The following is a 19,681-nucleotide window of genomic DNA, read 5'->3' as shown; positions in this document are numbered from 1 at the left end:
GTGAGTGAAACTGCAAAGAGCAAAAAACACCCAGAAAAAGCTGGGGGTTTAGAGGGTTAAAGAAAGAAGAAAAAAATGTGAAAGTGAAGAATGGCAGTAAAAGAAAATCCAACCGGATTACAGATTTCCATCAGACAGGTACATAAACAAGAAGACAAATATCTTTGACCTTTGCTTCAAAGACAGATCAGACTATGCCACGTAAAGCCTGAGTGCACTGAGAGGTACGTGGTGTTTAAGCTTGGTTAGGTGCTGAACGACCTCTATGGGTGCACACAATAAACAACAGTATACCTGCAGTGTTAAAGTCAGAGGCACTCAGTGAAGTATATACACTATTCTCTCTCCATTCATCCGACGTGAGCCACAGTAAAAACAACACGTCCTCCCCAGCTGAGGTTATAAAACAGCACACTGCTGAATGTCATATCGTTCACAGTCTAATAAATCCCTGTGGTAAAAGTCAAACATGGATAAAGAAAAATGCCCTCAGCTGAAACAATGAGGCACCTTTCCTCCTCCTCTCCTCTCCTCTCCTCCTCTCCCATGTTGCCTTTACTCTGACAGCTCCCAGCTCAGCAACATGTCTTCCTCTGCCTCCGCGCTGGCCATCATGAGACCGAAACAGAGCGCGACACATAGTAGAACAAAAGATAAAGTATCTGTCACTCAATGGAAATAAAGACAGCCGGAGATACGATCGCTAAATAACAGAGACAACAAAAATGGTCAAAGGAAGAGGCTGCAAAACAGAGAGACACTGACAGAGTGTAAACCTTGCTAACCCTCACTGTTACACTTTACCCTTGACACATTTAAAATCTGACTCTTCATCTATTTGGTTCATTTTGCAAAAATCCCTAACCTTGAATTTTCCCAACCATGCTCTTCGATTTATTTTGCCTTTCCCGCGCCTACTTGGTAATCTCACACTCTGTAAGTAATCTTGCCCACCAAATCTCTTTTTCATGCTCCATCTAGAGCTGGTTCAATGGAGTTCCACACTCACTTTGAAGGTGGCAAAAAAATTAGACTTTTAACAGAGGAGGGGAAAAAAAGAGGCAGACAGAGGGAGGGGCGGAGGAAAGAAGATTCGACTCTCGTCTGGTTTCGTTTGATGTAGGGACTTTTGGATACACTCCTCCCGTTGTGCTTTGACGAGCATGCAATTTATTGATCTGTGCATGTTGATGCTCATACCTGCAAGTCGTGTGACCACATCATATCATGGAAATTGGTTTTCTCACTGCTTGCAAGGAGCTGCTAATGCATGCAGTCAGGGAATAGAGTGTAAACTGAAAAATCTGATAAGAGGAACTCAAGGATATGGTGATTAAAGGTGTTTGGGCTTTATCCCCCAGCTCTTGTGTCAGCTACTGAAAAAAATTACATTCTCATACAATGGACCTGAATTTTCAATTATGTTTCGAGGGAAACTTATTTTGTCCCGCACTATGTTTTCCTTTGATGTATCAGCAATACGTTTCTAATTAAAGTCTGCAAAAGTCTGTGTAAGGAGAAGGTTGGGTTGAACAAACACTGGACTTTCACCCAGGAGACAGATATCTGTGTCTTGTGGGAAACCAAAAGTCACTGTTGATTTTTTTTTACATAATGTACTTAACTTGCAACGTAACAAACACTAATTTTACCCCAAACCATGACCGTTTCCCTCAACACAGAACTGAGAATGCAGTTTTGTTGTATTGGGAACGAGACAGGGTTGCACTTATGTGACTCACCTTTGACGATCTGCTTGGCGCAGGTGTTGTAGACTTGTATCTGGGTGGTGTTGGTGGGGAACACCTGGTCAAACACATAAGACTTCCCCTGTGAAGGAACAACACAAACAGTCAGCTACATGACCACACAGTTTAGAGAGTTGCTTAAGATTATTGTCAACACCTCATCCTCCCCTGTGACTCCCTATTAAAATCTGCCCTAGGAAGTTTGTGAAGCAGAGCACAAGAGTTTGTGTGTGAGAGAGATACTTCACACATCATGTTTATCACTAAAACATTATAAAAAGCCATATTGCCACTATAAAAAGTGCCACATGAATATTACCTTTACACACAGTGAACATCCGCTTTATGGACGCTATGTCGATCTGTGTGTATCCGGCCTGAAGCAGCATGTCTATCAAATTAAGAGGCCCATCTGTCTCTTTTGAGTAGTATGCATCCTGTTTTTCAGTCTGATTTTGTTTGTGTGTATTTCACACTATCTAGAGGCAGTGGGTGTTTTAAATATGTCCAGTGTGATGCTTTGGGCAAAAGGCTATGCGACCCCAAGAGAGACAGAGAGCGAAGACACATCTGAGGTGAAGCCCTTAGAGGCAGTGTTCAAGGTCTCGAAGAGTAATGATGCAGTGGAGAGGAGAAATAGAGTGGAGGAGTAAAGCAGAGGACTGGAAATGCAGAGAGGGCCAGAGAAAGTAGGTAGTAGTACGACCTGAAACCAGTGACGGCATGTGAGGAAAACAGAGAGAAGGAAAAAAGTTTTTTCTACTGAATCTTATCACTTAAAAAAAGGTAAAATATTTAACACTTCCGCATTAAAATATTTTAACAAAACTAGACTGTTTTGTGCATTATCCCAAATGTTTCGAAAAATGTTCAAACGCAGAGTAATCTATAATTTTATTCAAGCCAATTGACTTTCTATCCCGTTATAAGTCAATTTTATGGTACTTTACATTTCTAAGTACTTTAGTCATCGGACATCTTGATCTTAAGTTATCAGAGAATTCTCAGGTTGCGACTTCACCAAACTGCAGCATTTGTTATTGTTTTGATTTAGAGAAACCTAGCAGCAGAAAATTACATATTGTACGTTTAACCAGGCTGTTATTGTATGTTTAACCTGGCATCCAACCAGCTGACTACCAGCCATTAAAGAAGTCATACAGCCAACCAGAGATATGCTAATTCAACACCCACAGGCTTGAGTCTGCATCACTCAACCAATTAATGAACCAGCAAGCATAATTAAGCTGCAAAACAAGTTCACCCAGATATTCAGTCAAGCACTCCGTCCAACATGTTTAGTCACACAGCTGTGTGATTAAATGTATGTATAAAATTCACAGTAGCAGTGTGTGCACTTGTACAAGACAGCCTGGACCACCCACAAACCCAGAAGATATTTACTGTGACGCAGAAACACTGTAGAGGAGGCCGTCTAACCTTCACAGTTCTTTGTGTTGCGTTGGTTGCAATAATAGCAAAAGATATTTGAGCACTGATACTGAACTGTATGGTATACTGACTTTCATTATGAAGCATTTCAATAGACACTTTCTAAACTTTCCCACACAAGTCATTGACCTGTATTTAATTCTTTACTTTCTTTCTATATAGTTTGGTGGATATTATCGGCTGATATTGGCCTATCGAAGACATACCAGTATCTATCGTATTGGCATATGTTTTCCGATGTGCACCAAAATTAAAAACCTATTTTTTAAATAACAATTAATAGAGAAAATGATGCTTGTGAAAGTTTTTTTAATAATTGTTGAGTTAGCTATTTAGTTTATCTTTGTTTATTAAATATTATTAAGCAATCAACTGAACTGAACATAATGATATTTAGCTATTCATTTCATTATTATTTACAGTATTCTTTATTTTCTTAGTGTTTATTTCTAGAACTGGTTGAAAAAGGTATATTTTCATTCCAGCTCAAAAATTCACTGTATCGACAGTCATATCAGTAATCTGTTAATGTCCCCCCCTATAAAATCAATATCAGTCTTATAAATCAGACATCAGTCAGGCCCTCAAAAGGAAGGATTTTTTATTTTTCCATTGCTTTTATCTGCAGCCTCGTTGACCAGTCCTGGGAAGGCATGACCAGCCAATGTATACGTCAGGCAACCACTTTGGTTTACGACAGGTTTCAGTAATGGGGTTTCAGGGCAGCTGAAATGTCAGCTCACCTGTGAAAAAAATATTTGGCAATAGTTTTTAAGGTTTTTACCCCGATTTGTCATAAAATATTGATTATTGCTATTAATCAACAAACGTTCAGAGAAGTTAATGCATGCAATTTTATCCTGGCCAGCTAAGTGACCCTGCTTGGTGCAACACCACCTTGTTTCTGGAAGGCAGGTGTGAAGGAAGGACATGGATGTATACAGAACCAAATCTTACATTCCTTACACTTTCACATGAAAAGTTGGTATTTTATTATCAATTTATTATTTTGATTATGTACTTGTGAAGTGGCACATTTTTGCAATAAACTCAATTAAGTGGCATTATATGCTGGCATGTGACTTTTTTTTTTATATATATTTTGTTACAATTTAATTACGTCCTTAAAAAGTAGAGCTACTTTTCAAGTCAACTTCTTCAAGTGTAAAGGTTGCTTGCAGAGCTATGCTTTCAAAGTAGCTTACCAAACACTGGGTGCAACAACGATTCCCAGCCTAACCAGGGCTGTCACATCTAAATCCACATTACCGTCCAGACACCCAGATTTATTTGTTTAATTATCTGAATGTGCATTGCATCAAATTGCATCATTTCATTTCAAGTAAGACTTATTAAAAGTTCAGGGAACCTAACACAACCAGACATAAGAGTCATCTTTGGTCTTGACTCATAATTATCTCTTTCAAGCCTGCAGAAAGGCTTACGATTTCTCCAAGGCTACTCCATCTTATGAACAATAAAGGTCTCTTATGTAATGTGGATGTACTGTATAATGGACAGGATTTGAATTGGCCATGAACCAACAGTTTTATGGTCTATCCTTATTGTCGAGAGAGTTGTATAGTGGGTAGAAAGTGGGAGCGCCACATTACATAAGCAAGCCATAAAATCCATACAAGCTCCATGAGTCTTGTTCTAGTCATAACACTGTATTAGGAAAGATAAGGTAATGTTCCTAATAACATTGTCATTATTGTATTGATAAAATAAAACAATAAAAAAAAAAAAAAAAGAAAAAAAAAAAGAAAAACTCTCACTTGCCATGCAAATGCTTTTTACTGTTACATGATCTTATGTAAAGAAACTGGCATTTTTCTGCCTTTTACATAAAAGACATAGAACTCGGGAGGATGCTCTAAACTGTGATTATGTCTCCACTAGCGGTTTGGGATAAAATATACCAATAATCCCTGCACTCGTAAGTATTAGCTACATTTTGTCCCCGCTGTTTCTCAGCCTTTTAAATTACACATTCAACAACAAGCTTGACACAAAATCCCAGTTCCCAAAATATAACAGTGGCTTGAATAATATGTTTCTTTTCAAGGCTTCTTTTCAAATATGGATTATTTTGTCATCTAACTCACAATTCATCATGTTCCTTTTCACAGCTGAAAAAGCACCTAAAGGTTTTATAGTCGCATTCAATTTTTAATGCTCTGTATGGGTCTGTCAATTTGTGAACAAGATAACCAGCATCGAAGAGAGTCCAAATGTGTCACAGTAAAGATGTAATTCTTTAAAAAAGCATTAACAAATACGGGAAGTGATGATGGATAATGAATACTTTGATAAAAGGTCAATATTTTATTACAGCAATAATAACAAAACCAGGATAGAATATTATAGAAAAGGCTATTGGTCAGGCTGTCTAACAGAAATATAAGTTTAAAGACTTTAATTTACAGCATTAAACTAAATGTTGTCTGTAAAGAGATGAGTTCAAAATCTTCCATGGTTATAAATAAGGTAAAAAAGGTTAAATAAAAAAGTCCCAAACTCACAATTGTACATACAGGTAACATGTTTTGGTGTCGTCAGAGAAATGTGACATGTCACCACAAACTGCTGCCCCATTCCAAATGATACTATCTCAAGCCCTTGCAGCCTCTTGCACTCAAGTTCTTACCAGATGACATAAGTCTGCAAGGGTTCAGGGCTTTACATACTGGGGGCCTGAAGAATAAACAACACGAAAATGCGAAATGCTCGCCTGCAAACTTTCATACAGTTGTAGATACGAAATGTGCTCGGCAGGTATTTCTATGGGTAAACAATGTTATGTTTATACTATCATTATGCAGTTTAGGGCTTTTATTGTAAAAGGCATGAATGAAGAAGCTGAATATATTATAATGCCTTTGTCAAGGTTGACAGGAGCAAAGATTGCGATCTGGGACAGCTCTCGGTTCAGACTATGAAGCCTCTGTGTTGTTGTTTTTTCACTGATTGATGCCTTTATTTGTGGTATAAAAAACTCAGTTGACATAGTTTCTGAAAAATAATATGTTGCTTTATCGTCGTGTAATTGTCCTTTGTGAGACTACTTTTTTTTTTTTGCATTGGCGTGTGAATTATTTGCAATGTACATGCATTTTCATCTACTGAAAACTATGAAAAATAGATATAGGTAGGCTACTGTTATGAACAGCAGCTCAAAATCTCCATGGTTTAACATGCAACCTGCAGTACAGCTTGATCCGTTCATACACTGAAGAAATAACATAACTTCATGATCAAGAAAAAGAGTAATTTAAATAATTCAACCTTTCTCCACAATTTAAGTAAAAATTTGAGGCCAATATAGCAAGTTGACATATTGAGAGTATGAGACTTGTTATTTCTGTCTGTCAAGATGATCTAGATGTTGTTTTTTTCTCGCCTCTAAGTGGCTTTTATAGGTTATAGGCTTTATAAAATGGATTGAACAGAAGCACTAACAAAGAAAAAAATCAGTTTGTACCACACTGAAAATCAGGCAGCATTACTGCAGTGTAAGACGCTGAGTGGAAACATTTCAAAAATGACCTCCTACTCCTTGGAGTTAGCTTTGCATAAAATAATTTGTTTGTAACAGAGGATGGAGATAGTTTGCTATGTGCTATTTCCCTTCCATTCTTGATAAGCTGATCTGTTAGCTGTTTTCAAGTGCAGTAATCACAGCTGCAGGTACAAACAAGCTTCCCATCAGAACTGATTAGGGATGAGTTTGCTCCCAATGAGACATTTATAATGCTACACAGTACACACATGCAAACAACACCAAATAGCAAAGAGGGAGGGAGAAATCATGATGTGGTCTTCATTGGGGTGAATAAAATGAGTGTTATATAAGCTGGATGAAAAACACAGCCCCTTGCCAATTATTTGTTCTGCTGGCTCCACCGTTACAACACTAATCTACTCCTGTGCTGCATATGATAATAGCATAAATGATCTAGACTTTCTGTAAGCTCCCTATCTGAATGTCCATCTCTCAGCCTGCCGGTTCAGCCACGTATAGAAAAAAAATGAGCTTGTTTGTCTGTTTGTATAATTTAACGGATGTCTTTTCAATTACATGTAGGTGTGGTGATGTCTAAAGCGGGAATGGAAAGCAAAATGCGCGTGGCTGTGAGTGTTTGTATGAGGGTGTGTATGTGTACACGTGCAAATAATATGTCAAATTATGCTTGCACATGCAGACATAGCCTTCAGCTTTGTGTGTGATGTCAAACACCCACATGCCCTGTCCAGCCTGCAAGTAGACAAAAGGTGGTGCATTGCTGAGAGAAAGAGAGAGCAAGAGACAGACAGAGAATTAAAAACTGCAATAATCAACAGACACTAGGAGAATCATTGGCAGTGGGCAAGGAAAAGCCAGAATACAAGACTGAGCTGAACAGAACCAATACATGGAGAGAATTATTCAGTGAGGAGAAATAACAAGTACAAAAACGTAAGACATATAATCAGCATAAACAGTAACAAAACGAGAGACAAAGGAAGTGAAATACATTCAAGAAGAAAAAAATGGCAGTGGGGGAAGTAGAGAGCATTCAAGAACAAGAGAGGCAATCGACTCAAGGCAAGAAAATTACTTAACAAGAGGCAGTGAAAGAAAAAAAGAGAAGGATGAAAGGTTTTAGCAGCAGCAGCTGTTGAATTTAGATGGATGTCTTCTGGTAGACAGGGTTTAATTCCCTTGGGACCAAATAGGCCCCTCTCTAACTAGAGGGCTTGGCATACGCTTCCAACAGACACTTGAACATCCGTCTGTACACAAACAATAATTTGCCATTTCAAGTCTTACGAGCTAAACAACTAAACCTGTTCTACTAATCCGGCTCTATTAGGCTATACATTATGGAAGATTTTAAACTTACAAAATTAAGGTGCAATACAATACACATTGTTATCTGAATTTCCTTTTTATTCATGCATTTACTGTGTCGTAATTAAATTAAAAAACATATGTTTCATGAAACCGGAGAACCCGGAGAAAACCAACATGACTCTAAATTGCCCGTAGGTGTGAATGTGAGTGTGAATGGTTGTTTTTTTCTCTGTTTGTCTCTATGTGCCCTGTGATAGACTGGCGTCCTGTCCAGGGTGTACCCCGCCTCACGCCCAATGTCAGCTGGGATCGACTCTAGCCCCCCGCGACCCCGATAGGGACAAGCGGTTGAAGATGAATGAATGAATGATCCATCCATCCATCTTCAACCGGTTACCGGGGTCGGGTTCGCGGGGGTGCTGGAGCCGATCCCAGCTGTCATCGGGCGTGAGGCGGGGTACACCCTGGACAGGACGCCAGTCTATCACAGGGCACATAGAGACGTACAGAGACAGACAACCATTGTACGCCTACGGGCAATTTTAGGATCATCAATTAACCTAACACATGCATGTCTTTGGATTATGGGAGGAAACCGGAGAACCCGGAGAAAACCCACGCAGACACGGGGAGAACATGCAAACTGTGCTAACCACTACACCACCGTGTAGCCCTATGAATGAATGATGTTTCATGAAATTTATTTAGCTATCTAGCTGTCTTTATTGACGGAAGGAATTGGATACACATACCTGCGTTTATTGGAAATGCCTCCAATACTAAATAAAATGCTGGTATTGGTCTATGCACTGATCTGATACCACATCATCGTTTAGCCCCGAAAAACTACTACACTGCAGCAGTGTGTGGCCCATCTCAGCCGGAAAATGCTCGGCCACGCAGATAATGCCATTGCACACAGAGCTGGCTGGCTCCCTCTGGATTCATCCTGCTCACAAAGAAGACTTCTACAGTAACCTGCAAACATAGATGCCAACAATGTTGTGTTGCAATGCAATATTTGTTAGGCATCAAGGATATAATGCATTTTATTGAGACACCATGAATGTAAACATAACTTTATTTACAAGAAAAATCCACATAGCACCTTTAAGGTTAATGAGAGATTGCTAGAAGTAGACAACTTTGTTGTGTTATCCCCCCTCATCCACACAACCTTCATTTCAAGAGGGTTTGTGGCACTATAATTAGCCACACAGCCACAAGTCCGGAAAAGTGAACATTTTAAGTGTTTTGTTCTTTGTTTGTTTTCTACCAATGCCTTTATTTAGCTGTTGAGGACAGTCTTTAAGGTACACTAATAGTATCCACAAGAAAAGGCTATTACACAAAACAACTCCCCCTGCATACGGTGAATATTTGGTGACTGCCAATACTTGCTGCGAGGGAATAATACTTTCCAGCAGAGGCCCATTTTTGATCCCATTCAGGGAGGTTTCATTCTTGTCACATTCTTCTTCTCTGTGTAGTTTCACACCAAAGCCTCCTTCCTACTAAGCATGAGACATATAGCTAAATATTTTAAAGGCAGAGCTGTATGAGATAAGACGATTAGATAGACGTGTTTCTCCTCCTCCTCCTACATATTGGTGGGCTGACAGTCATGCAGGCAAGCGGCTGCTCACTTATTCTTTCATGGCTCCTTTGCAGTGGTTTGGTGTTTGAGCTTGACTGAGGGCAGAGGAGAAGAACAGGAGGGGTCCTGTTTTCTCTCATCAGACTTTGTGTGTCTCTGTCAGTATCACACAAACTCATCAACTCCCCATCTCTCTCTTCTCACACACATAAATGCATATACTAGCGCAGTGAGACTGACAGGAGAGAGAAATTCACGCTGCCAATGCTGATTGTATACTGCCTCTCCATCCGTCACGCTAATCACGCTTTGAGCCCAAGATAACAACATCATTAGTGATTCTCTCGACAACAGAAAACCTCTCACAACTGCAAAAGCTACAGTCACACAATATTATCAAACATAACTGTATTTCCTAATTTACTCTGCTGACAAGTCTAAGCCAGTCCACTAGCGCAGTGCCTCGAGGGCAGAGCAACTCCCACTGTCAAGTGAATGCTGAAATGCAATTGTGGTAGTATTGTTTTTTTTCTGTCTTGCAGATATCTTGTAGTCTGATCATCAATTTTTGTAGTGGTTTTACTTAATCACTAGCTTAGGGAGTCAAAGATAACCACCCGACATTACACTGTTAACACTCATTTCACTTAGTTTACTGCGTCAAATTGTTTATTAAAGATTCACACATTGAATTGGAACAATTAATCCCCTATCAAAGTGAAATACTCTGCATAATTTATCAGAATGAGTGAGGGAAACAGGAGAGAGGAGTGGAGAACAGAGGGAAGGGAAGACTGGGCTTTATTCACAGAGTTTCAGGCCAGAAAATAGGAGCAACATCAACCTCCCTATGGACACGAGCGGAGTGAGAAACCGTGAGATTTGGAGCAGCTTCAACATCTAGTGGAGGAGAGTGAGACAGAGAAAGAATTCAAGGTTTCAAACCATGACAGATGAACTGAAATGACAGCCAGAAAATGACAGAGAAGAAAGACAGAGAGAGAGAGAGAGAGAGAGAGAGAGAGAGAGAGAGAGAGAGAGAGAGAGAGAGAGAGAGAGAGAGAGAGAGAGAGAGAGAGAGAGAGAGAGAGAGAGAGAGAGAGAGCGCAGCAACAAACACTCTGATGAATATTATTTTATTCCATGCTGAATGCATCTGGAATAATGACACATTCCCTCCAGAAGTGCCACTGTAGCTTGACCGTCCTTCCTGTTAGGGCTGAATATTTAGCCTAAATGCTTCTTTGGTACAAACCAAAATGGGTCCGGAGCGCAGAAACTGCCAAGTGCTGAAAGCTGGCATGCTTAAATCCCATTTCTGACAGTTAAGTTTAAAAAGTTGATTATTGACCTTTAAAACAGCGGTTGACAATACAATCTCACCTCAGGACACATTCAGTGGCTGACTGGCTGTCCATTAAGTCTTAAATCTACAACAACTGATTTTTTTTGTCCACTTGGGCGTGACGGAAACAACGTTGACTCTCTTATAGCTCTGTCTTTGGTGTCAACCAGCTCCTGAGAGAAATATCAGCCTCTATAGCTGCCTGCTAAATTTTCAACTTTGTTCACCAGCTAGTTTCTAACTGTATCTGTCTGCCGTTTTGTGCTCGGCAGGAAGAATACCTACCAAAGCGCTGCATGTTTGACGTTTCTTTCTGGTATCCCAGAGTTAAAAAATGTTCAACTGACTGCTCTCGTCACTGTCACTTTTCACACAGCCCTCCAATCACAGTGGAGGAGGGGCTCAACAAATACCACCTGAACAACAATGGGGGAGAAATTAATACTACTGGTCTCCAAGCATCCATCTATGAACCGGTGGGTCCAGCTTCTCTCCCTACATGCTTCAGCCAGTTCATCCAAGGCCAAGCCGACATGTTTACTTCCGCAGATACTCTGTATCATAGTAACCAGACAAAACAAAAGCATCTCAGCTGGAAAAACACAGCGCCTCCAAAGCGCTATCAAGTGCTCCCAGCTGGGCTTTTTCAGATGAGTAGTTGTACAGTTGTTCATTTAAGTTTCTCAACAAAGAATCATGCTAAAGAACCACTTTCAATCTTAGGTTTACCAGAGATATGCTAATATGTTTCTTGGAAATAAGTAATTCAGCATGAAAAAAAGCATTAAAAAAACAGCTGACGCAGACCAACGCGACCGAAAGGCAGACTAATTGACTACGAGGGAGTAGCCCTAAAATGCAAACAGACAGGCATACCGACACAGTTCAGGGATTTATTGACCAAATAAAGGTATAAAAGCTTACTGAATCATGAGGCAGGCAAGGGTCAAAACCAGGAAGGCAGTCCAAACAAACAGGCAGGAAATCCCAAGTCCAAAGACAGACAGGCAGGTTTCAGGTAACAGATAACAAAGGCTTGAATGCAAAGGCTTGTCTTGAATGCAAAGACAAGAAAAAACTCAGTAACTTTGCCAAACTGGCAAGGGGGCAAGCATGAAAGGGCTGGTTTAAATATTTGCAGGTTTGATAAGAAAAGTGGGAACAAGTGAGCTGGTGGGAAGGTCAGGTGACTGGGTCTGGAGGGGAAGGGGTTATTGTAGGGCAGGGGGGAGTGGCTGGATGTGGGTGTGAGCTGACTGGGACAGAAGAAAAAGTCAGAGGGCATCCTGTGGACAGGTAGAGAATGATGGGTTTGAGAAAAGAGGAATGTGGCTTGATGGAGGGAGAATGTGACATAAAGTATTCCTTTAAAGTGCAAAGAAAAATGGATATTTGAACATTTACAATTACATGATACCTGAGCAAATTCTGATAAAGATCATGGGATAAAATTGCTTACTACTATAAATGGACTTTGATGTGAGATTATTGTGTCAACTAAATTTTCACTCAGTTTTACTTAGACAGAGTTCTTGTACGGCAACTTATATTTAAAGGTCCAATATTGTAAAAAGTTAGAGTCCCATGTCTTTTTTTATTACATTCCAGGTTGAGGTGCTATATCAATACTGTGAAAGTATTGAAATGCTCAATCCACAGAGAAATGTGCAATATAATATACTATATAAAGGTAGAAAGTGCTGCGGAACAAAACTTCTTCTAATTCTCAAATAAGAGTATTAAATAAAGCATGATTTTGACTTTATTAGTGTGGGACTAATACATCCCACACTAATACAGTCCTACAGTCTTTATTGGATAGTAAAGAGCTAAAGCACACACAGGAGAGTACAAAACTACCTCTACAGGGAAGCACATTGAAAATTATACCAAGTTCAAATAGATACAATGCAGATACTGCAGAGTCTGGTCTGAGAGAATAAAATAGATTGAAAGAGAGGGAGAGAGAAAAAAAAAGCAAGGAGACAGGAAATCACTTGTCAGAGATGACGAAGACTCATCATCATCAGAGTGACACTTGGACTGTCCCTGCGCTCGCCTGCAATGTCACGTTTGATTTAGCCTCCAGCCTTCACATAACTTCAAGTTATTTACATCATAGATTTAAAGAAATCTAGAAGATAATGGAAATGAACCTTGGCAAAGAAAGGAGTTGTTTTACACAAATTTGGACCAGCGACCTCAGCCTGGAGCAAAGAGCTTTGATAACAACCCAAGCCAGTCTGAGAGCCCAGCCATTTGATGTGCTTTCAAAGGGAATATTTGATGTCAAAGGAAATATCTGTGGTCTTGTGGATTACCTCTATTTCGCTTCTATTTCAGCCACCTGCATTCAGCTGAACCTGCGTATAAGTACATTCAGTCAAGATATACTCACGGAAGATTACTTTTGACAGCAGCTTTGTCTTGCACTGCTTTGGCAGGGGAAAGATACAAACATCTTTAGCATTTAATACAGCAGAAATCTTGCTTTTCAGGTGGATGGCTTACCTTGAAAAAATATTGTTTCTAAGTGCTAATATAGAATGTGTAAGATAATCCAATCAACACTAACTAGCCATGTGAGAATAGACAGTGCGTCAATTTATCACAAGTATTTTATCTGAATGTTTTCTTGTTAAAATAGGGGTCCTATTGCACCATTTGTGAAAGGTTATAACAATATTCCACAAAATTTCTGTTTTCTTCTCTCTTCTTAAGAGTGAAGCCATGTTAAAAAAGAAAGCTCTTAACAAAGCCATAAATTCCGCTATACCAGTAATTCAATTAGTACATAAACACAACTGTATTAACTGCATTGGGGCGAGAAGTGATGCCCCAATGACATGATAATGCAGGCAACTTATAATGCAGACATCTCTAGCTCAGTGCCAAATTGAAATGGATGTTTAGTGTGGTCCTGATCCACAGCTCCAATTAAGTCCAGAGCCTCAACACTGTGACTGATCCTCAAAAGCACGAATGACGGAGAAAGACGCATGCGGTAATCCACCAACTATGCCATCGAGCTATGCATGCATAGAATGAGCCCTGTTAATGACCACATGTGGCAGAGAATTAATTATTAATCAGGATAGGATGTAAGAAATCGAAATGTGGCAACAAAAGCACACATTTCTATCAATGTGTGAACTCTGGTAGTCACTGTTAAAGCAAGTGAAGCTAGTGGGAGTAGTTGAATGGAAGCTTAAGCAATCCAAGAAAAAGTAGTAAACAATGACTTCAAATTCCTGTAAAAATCTACAACACAGTTAAGGGAATTTTCTTTGTAATTCAGATGCAACTAATGACAGAGCCGTGCAGCGAGGTAATACGGATGGCCTCCAGAAAAAAACTAAGTGAATGGTATTACGAGTTTGCATAAAATAGAGTTAATTAGAAACGCAGGGAAATAGAAGAGGTGCAAAAGAGCAAAAAAAGAAAATCAGTGTGTTGTGATCATCAGTGTACCAGCTGTGAGCCTCAAAGGAACAGTTTCATGGTACTGTGAAGTTTTTTTAATCTGGTCTTGGACCAATCAAGAGCCATGCAACGATGAAAATGGAATTTATGTTTTCTAATATTTTCCAAGTCTCTGTTATGCAATGTCGTTTGAATAAAATCCTAAATGAAATTAAACTAAAAACAGTTAAGGAAAAATTGCATATGAACATAGCCCCCCTGAGAAAGTAAGAAAACAGAGACCCAGGGTAGATGTCAGTGTTCTCTGGTGTCAGATCAATCCTGGGCTCGCAGAGGACAGGGATGCTCCTCTATTCTCCTCCGGAATTCCTTCCTGCCCTGCTACAAGCTAAAATAGCACCAACCGCTTGGGGCTCTTGGCATGTGCACACTACACACACGTGTGTGAGCATGTGCAGCCGGTTACTATGCTGCCCACAGACGCCGAGGGCAGACATGAAGACCGGGCGGTATCCTGGACAGGGCCATGGCTAATGGGGAGAGGATGCTCCATTAACGCTCCTCTGAGCTAAAAGCCTGATAGTCACGGCCCACTTCTGTCATAAAGGGAGAGAAACGGGCAGGAAGAGTGTTGACAAACTGGCACAAGCTTATCTAACCCTGGCATGTGTGCACACTGAATAAAAATACAGATGAGCTGAAGGAACTGGCAGCTAATATGCTTGAATGTGGCTGCTAACTAAGTTGGTGTCAGTATAATATTAATATTAGGGGAAAGATGAGAGGGAGAGCTGGCAGTCCTTGTTGGTATGGATTGTGGGTAGAAAGATTAGGCACGCTACAGTTCGAAATAGTAGTAATAGTTCAAGGTAGCCATAAAGTAGTGATGATTAGAATATTGATTTTTCTCTTGAAGTACAACAAAATTGATCTGAGCGAGTACGTTTCTCATTTTCGCGATTCTCACATCTCCAGGCTGACTAGAGTGAAATAAACTCACCAAAGTCACAAAGACCATCAGACTCCTGACTGATTGGAGCCTCCCCATTGACACCATTAAAAGCCTCTACCAAACTTAATGAGATGACAGATGAGCCTGAGCTTCTTCTCTCCCATCTTCCCAAAAGTGCTGCTGAGTCATGAGAAAATAAGCCGCAGAATCATTCCACCATGAAACACAGCTAGACAAAGATAAATACAGTGAAGCATGTATTGAAAAAGAGAGAAATAGGGAAAGAGGGGCAGAAGATAAGGGTCTGATCCCAAGTAGCTGCTCTGATGGCGACATCCAAAGGGAGAACTGAGTTCAGATCTTGGCCCTACACAGCAATCCCATCACACTGCCTAATTGGATAGGGTGTGTGCACTGATAGAATTAGAGCAATAGAGTGTGGAAGGTGGGGATGAGGGGAGCCCTTTGGACATCCATTTCTGACTTTCATTGGTTTGCAGACAGTTAAAGCCATTGGAAGGACATATCCTTGAGGAAAGGAAATCTCCAATGGAACTATAAATACCAAAAGCTATGAGACAGGTAGATGACTTTACTCTAAGCCCGACATGCACTGTCAACAGTTTGTTTCAACAGCAGCTGTACCTCCCCTCTCTCTGCGCCTAATCAAGAAAGGAATAGAAGAAGAAAAGAGAACCGTCTCTCAGTCAAGCATGACAGGAAAAGAGCCGCAGCTCCATCAGAGATCAGACATCTTGGAGTGTCCGCTCATGAATAATTGATACATTTTTAACAATATTACTTGCCTATTTTCTGCAACAGTAGAACACCATATGATCCTAATTAATTTCCATAAATCTAAGAAAAATATTTAAGGACAAAATGTGTGCCGTCTTGCAGAAAGGAGCAAAGCCCCAAATGAAAATGGTGAGCCTCAGTGCAGAATATACCTAATCTAATTTTGACAAGACTGTTATAATCCTCTATTCTTCCATTAAATATAAACAAGGTGTATTCCTCAGCTGTTAATCCAGCAGCCTTTAATGCTGGAGTTTCTATGGTTGACTTGTAAGCACACAAGGGAGCAGCAGCCAGGGAGAGGTAATCCACAGAATTATAAATGGTGTGTAGAAAATAGAGAATCAATAGTTCTTTAACGTGCACATATCAATTGGATTCATGAACATGTGTGTAGGAACTCATTTCACTGCAAAATTCCCCCGCTCAATATCTATCAGGGTCAACAACAAATACATAATAATAAAAAAATAAAGATAAAATCTGCATATGACTATGACAGGAAGGTCAGTATAGAGGTTAGGGACTTGATATAATGAGTGTTTTAAACTATAACTCAGCATACACACACGGGCGCAGGCACATGTTCACTCCGCAAGCAGGAGGATGGCAGGATGATGGCTGATAGTTTGGGTAACAAACATAAACAGGAACAAGACTTTTCATGTTGTTTTTGTATTGTGGTCCAAAACTAAAACAGTCTGGCAATGCTCCAGGATAGAGGCTCATTGAAATTGTACCACATGTCTTGGAAAGTAAAGTCCTATTATAAAGGAAACTGACATTTTCAAAGACACAATGACCTATAGTTAAAGGGACACACTGCAGACTCAAATCCACCATTAAATGTCCCATATTGAAAAAGTAAAATATACGTGTCTTTTTTTTAATTCTAAAGCAGGTCAGGGCACTTTATAAATATTGTGAAAGTATCAATATGCTCTATCCACAGAGAAATGCACTTAGCCCCTATTTAGAAACTGTGCCTTTAAACGAGCTGTCAGGACTTTGTACAGTTGTGATGTCACAACTATACTATATATAGGTAGAAAGTGCAGCTTCAGTGTCATTACAGTCCTTCCCCGAGAGACGCTGAGAGTGCAGAAGCTGAAGACTTGGAAACAGGAGAAAATTGGACTTTTTCAGGAGGGTGTCTTAAAGAGACATGCGCTAAAATGGAGCGTTTCAGACAGAAGGTGAATAAATGTTTATTCAGACAGAGAATATGAGAAAAATAATGTGTTTTTTGAATATTTAAGCATGTAAACATGTTCTAGTAGAAACTCTCAATACAAGTATGAACCTGCAGATGAACATAACATGGGACCTTCAAACATTTCTTCTTGCTCGCTTGAGTTATACATGGGGAGGGATCGTATAATCATTGTTAAGTTATGTCATACTACATTACCCCCTTAAGTTAAACTAATACCAAGCATACAGCTAAAGCAGTCACAACGGTTTACAACAACAGCCAAATAAACCATGAAATATTCTTAAGGAAGTGAAAACCATGCTGTTTAGCCTCTTCAGTACTAGTGAGGTTCTCAAAGCTCTTCAGCTTTAGGAGGTAGAACAACATACCTGAAAATGGCTGGTTATTATTTCATATAGACTCCTAACTCATATCTCATCATCATATACTGCCACTGGTATGATGCATATATGCATACAATGCATCTTTAATAAGCCCAGCCTGTGTACAGCACATATGGCACTAGCATGTGATATTTATATGTCACTGCCTCTGAGCATGAGAAAAAAAATTCCATATCTTGCTGCCTCAGAGGCGTCCAGGATTACTTATTTATTCATAGAACTGAATCCAAAGGGTGATTCATTGTGGTTGTCTTTTTTGCCTGCCAGAAGATTAGGAGGGACAATCTGGCCCCTGTGATGGCGCATTATTCTAGACAGTGAAATACTAGAGACAGCTGTGTCACTCCTCTGTGGAGCAAGTACAAAGGCCGAGCCTTGGGGCAGTACGGGCTGAGTATGGTTATTATTACTGTCACAGTCAGTGAGTGCTGCAGGGCTCCACAGGTGGCATATGAGATGGAAAAAGACACAAGAAACAAACTACTAAGAATAAACACTTGAATTGTCGTGTCGCAGATGTAGGGAATGTGACATATTGGTATTGTCATTAAAATGACTCATGGGAAAAATGGTGTTGCAATGTTCTACAAATGTAACAGCTATTTACCCCTTCTTCATTCATGAAAGATATTACGCTAATCTAATTAAGTATAAATGTATACACGTAAATGTTGACACAATTATGAATGTGCTTTAGTCACTACCAACTCCCTGAAGATTCTAATAATTTGACACGTCAGGGTCTTTTTGTCTTATTTGGGCAGGCTTAGTGGCCATTTGTGAAGTTGCCCCTTACTGTAGGTTTCAGGGCTGAATGAGTGATTCTGATCAGTAGTCTTATGCTTGTTTGTGCTTGTTTGTGCTTGTTTCACTACTGTTGCACTGCTGCTCCGCACTTCAGGGAAACATAACTGAGTTCTCACCATTGGTGTCAAGTGGATGCAGAATAGCATGCTTTGTATTACAACAGTGAAGTCACAAAACCTGAAGTTTAAATCAAGTTCCAAGTGCTCAAGGTTGAAATGTAAATCCAAGTCACTGATGTGACGTCTCGGTCGAGTTGAGTTTGTAGTATTCAGCTCAACTTGAGTTTAAAGCTTCACTATCACATTATTAACTAGAATGGACCAGGATTGTATTCCTAAAGTAGCCTTGAGATGGACCCGACCTGGAAAAAGAAAGCAAGGGAAGCCAAAAACAACGAGGAGAAGAACAGTGGTCTTGAAACTAAAAATGGCTGAAACGGCTAACTTGGGGCAAGGCACAACATGCTGCACAGGATAGGACCAGATGGACGCAGATCGTCACAGCACTCCACGGGGAACAGAGTGGATTAAATAAGTGAGTAATCACATTTCTGTATTAGAAAGGGATCAAATCACTGTGTAATGTGATAAGTATCACCACCAGACTCTCAGGTTCACATTGAGCACCTTAGCATTGTTCAGCTTGATATTTGAGATATTTTATGGTCTGCTACTTTACTGTTTTGATTCTGTCTCACCGCTTTGTCAACCTTTATTACAGCTGCAGCTTGTTTCAGTGTTAAACTCACTCTGTAAGCTACCTGACCAGTAGAAAACGGCCGATAGACGTGAACATAGTGGAGCATTTAGCAGCTAAATAGCCAGATATTTCTCCCGGGAGTTGGTGGAGACCAAAACATATTGGGCTTAGCAGCAGAAATCAGTTCTAGCTTTTATGTGAAGTTGTGTAATTTTTTTAAATGAGAAAACAATGTTTCTTATACAAATGAAAAGGTAAATTCACAAACTATAAAATGCATCCTTGGTCAATGTTCATACTCTCAGGGGTGTGGAGGCTTTTGTCAGAAAACTTTTAGATAGATATTGCTGTGTGTCTAATATTTCTGTTTTCTATCTGTATGACTCTTCTCTGTGCTTCTGTTACACTGTGTTTTACTCTGTCA

General features: G+C 39.8%; 1 protein-coding gene across 1 annotated transcript in view; it reads right to left on the bottom strand.

Annotated features, from left to right (window-relative positions):
- The window catches only part of kif5ab (kinesin family member 5A, b), a gene marked incomplete at both ends in the record, with an annotated part of 61,310 nt that overhangs the window by 39,207 nt on the left and 2,422 nt on the right, over positions 1-19,681 (bottom strand). Inside the window, one exon of the mRNA XM_083938619.1 lies at positions 1,743-1,830. Coding sequence (XP_083794745.1) covers positions 1,743-1,830 — 88 coding nt within the window. The remainder of the gene's footprint in view (positions 1-1,742; positions 1,831-19,681) is intronic.

The sequence above is a fragment of the Echiichthys vipera genome (genome assembly GCF_963691815.1).
Source record: "Echiichthys vipera genome assembly, chromosome: X".
NCBI classification, from domain to species: Eukaryota; Metazoa; Chordata; class Actinopteri; order Perciformes; family Trachinidae; genus Echiichthys; species Echiichthys vipera.
Note: the sequence above shows the minus strand (reverse complement) of the source record. Positions and strands in the feature narration are given on the sequence as shown.